Genomic DNA, 1671 nt, shown 5'->3' with positions numbered 1-1671 from the left:
GTACAGGTGCAGATTTCTCAGAAGTACAATGAAGTGTTCTGGAATACTCATACTTCTCAATGTTTTCCATAGTTTGTCATGATCCACACAATCAAAAGCCTTCATGTAGTCAATAAAGCATAGGTAAACATCCTCTGGTATTCTCTGCTTTCAGCCAAGATCCATCGGACATCCGCAATGATATCTCTCGTTCCTCTGCCTCTTCTGAATCCAGCTTGAACCTCTGGAAGTTCTCTGTCAATGTATGATTGTAGCCGTTTCTGTATTACCTTTAGCAAATAGTGAATGATAATCATATTAAGTAAGGTGATTATATTAAGTAAATAGAATTTATATTTTGAATGTAAAGATGGCATGAAACAAAGGCCAAATAATGCAGCTGTGTTGTAAGGTTGGGAAAGAAAGTCTGCTGTGGGGTCTTGTGAAATAATTTCCTCATTGATGAATGATACAATAAAGCATTAAGCAGTAGTTATAAATAGAGTTAACTTTTCATGATATCTTTAAAATATGTTCTTATTTTTAGATAAATATTTTCTATCATGATATTGCTTTTTATTTAATGGTTTGATCTCCAGTCTAATTTTGTGTACCATTACTGCTGTTACTCTTGTTTATTATTTATTATTGTAACTCATTTTTTCACAGTTAATTTGAGTCTACTACTAACATTTTCTTTTGTGCTTTTAATTATTTCTAATATACAAAATGAAGGTCACACTTGACTCATAATCTATCCAAATGAACTAATAAATAACAGTCCCAACATCCTGCCCAGGCTATAGTTAAGTGTTTGACCATTACTTCCTTTCCTCTACCAAAAGTATTCATATGAAATTTAAGGATGCCTGGTCTTTTCAGAAGAAGATTGCAGTAATGTTTCTACTTATCCCAGAAAAGCTACCTTAAAATGCCAGAATTTAATCAGATATTTACTATAGTTTGACTGCAATGTATCATTAGATTTCTATTACAGCTTAGTAATGCACTCTGCTCTCCCTATTCTTGGAAACATGCTATAAAATTAATTTAAAAATATATAAGCATAGTTAAGTTAATATATTCCAAAGATAAGAAAGTAGAGTTACGTTGAGAATGGCATTGATGATTTCAAAAACTGAGATTTTGGATTAAGCAGCAGTGACTATGGTCAGAGGTGGACACTTAGAATTTCCAGGGTCAGAGGGTCAGAATCTGGCTGTGTCCTTTAGAGCAATGATCATCAACAGGAATGTTGTTGGTTCCAGATTTTTTCATTTATTTTTTGTCTCCTTCCATAGGAAAATTGATGGTAACAAGTCTCACAGGACAATCAATTGCTACAGTGAGTGGACAGGCTGAACTCAGCTGCCAGTTGTCTCCACCACAGAGTGCAGAACACATGGAGGTGCTCTGGTTCCGGGGTGACCATTCCAAAACTGTTCACCTATATAGAGGGGGCTATGAAACGAAGGAAGACACTTCCCCAGAGTACATGGGCCGCACAGAGTTGCTGAAAGAGGCCTTTGGAGAGGGCAAAGTGACCCTCAGGATTCATAATATCAGCATTTATGATGATGGGCAATACCAGTGTTCATTTAAAGATAGTGGTTTCTATGGTGTGGCCAACATGAACCTGAGTGTGATAGGTAAGGATGATGGTGGTGCATTGTGTACCAATGTAACTAGGAT

At 36.0% G+C, this 1671-nt stretch overlaps 1 protein-coding gene across 1 annotated transcript in view; it reads left to right on the top strand.

Moving 5' to 3' along the window:
• The window catches only part of LOC102826461 (selection and upkeep of intraepithelial T-cells protein 8-like), a 63965-nt gene that overhangs the window by 54709 nt on the left and 7585 nt on the right, over window positions 1–1671 (top strand). The window contains exon 4 of the mRNA XM_006839855.1: window positions 1281–1628. Coding sequence (XP_006839918.1) covers window positions 1281–1628 — 348 coding nt within the window. The remainder of the gene's footprint in view (window positions 1–1280; window positions 1629–1671) is intronic.

This window comes from Chrysochloris asiatica, unplaced genomic scaffold, assembly GCF_000296735.1.
Source record: "Chrysochloris asiatica unplaced genomic scaffold, ChrAsi1.0 scaffold00026, whole genome shotgun sequence".
Lineage (NCBI taxonomy): Eukaryota > Metazoa > Chordata > Mammalia > Afrosoricida > Chrysochloridae > Chrysochloris > Chrysochloris asiatica.
This window is presented reverse-complemented; position numbering and strand designations above follow the sequence as displayed.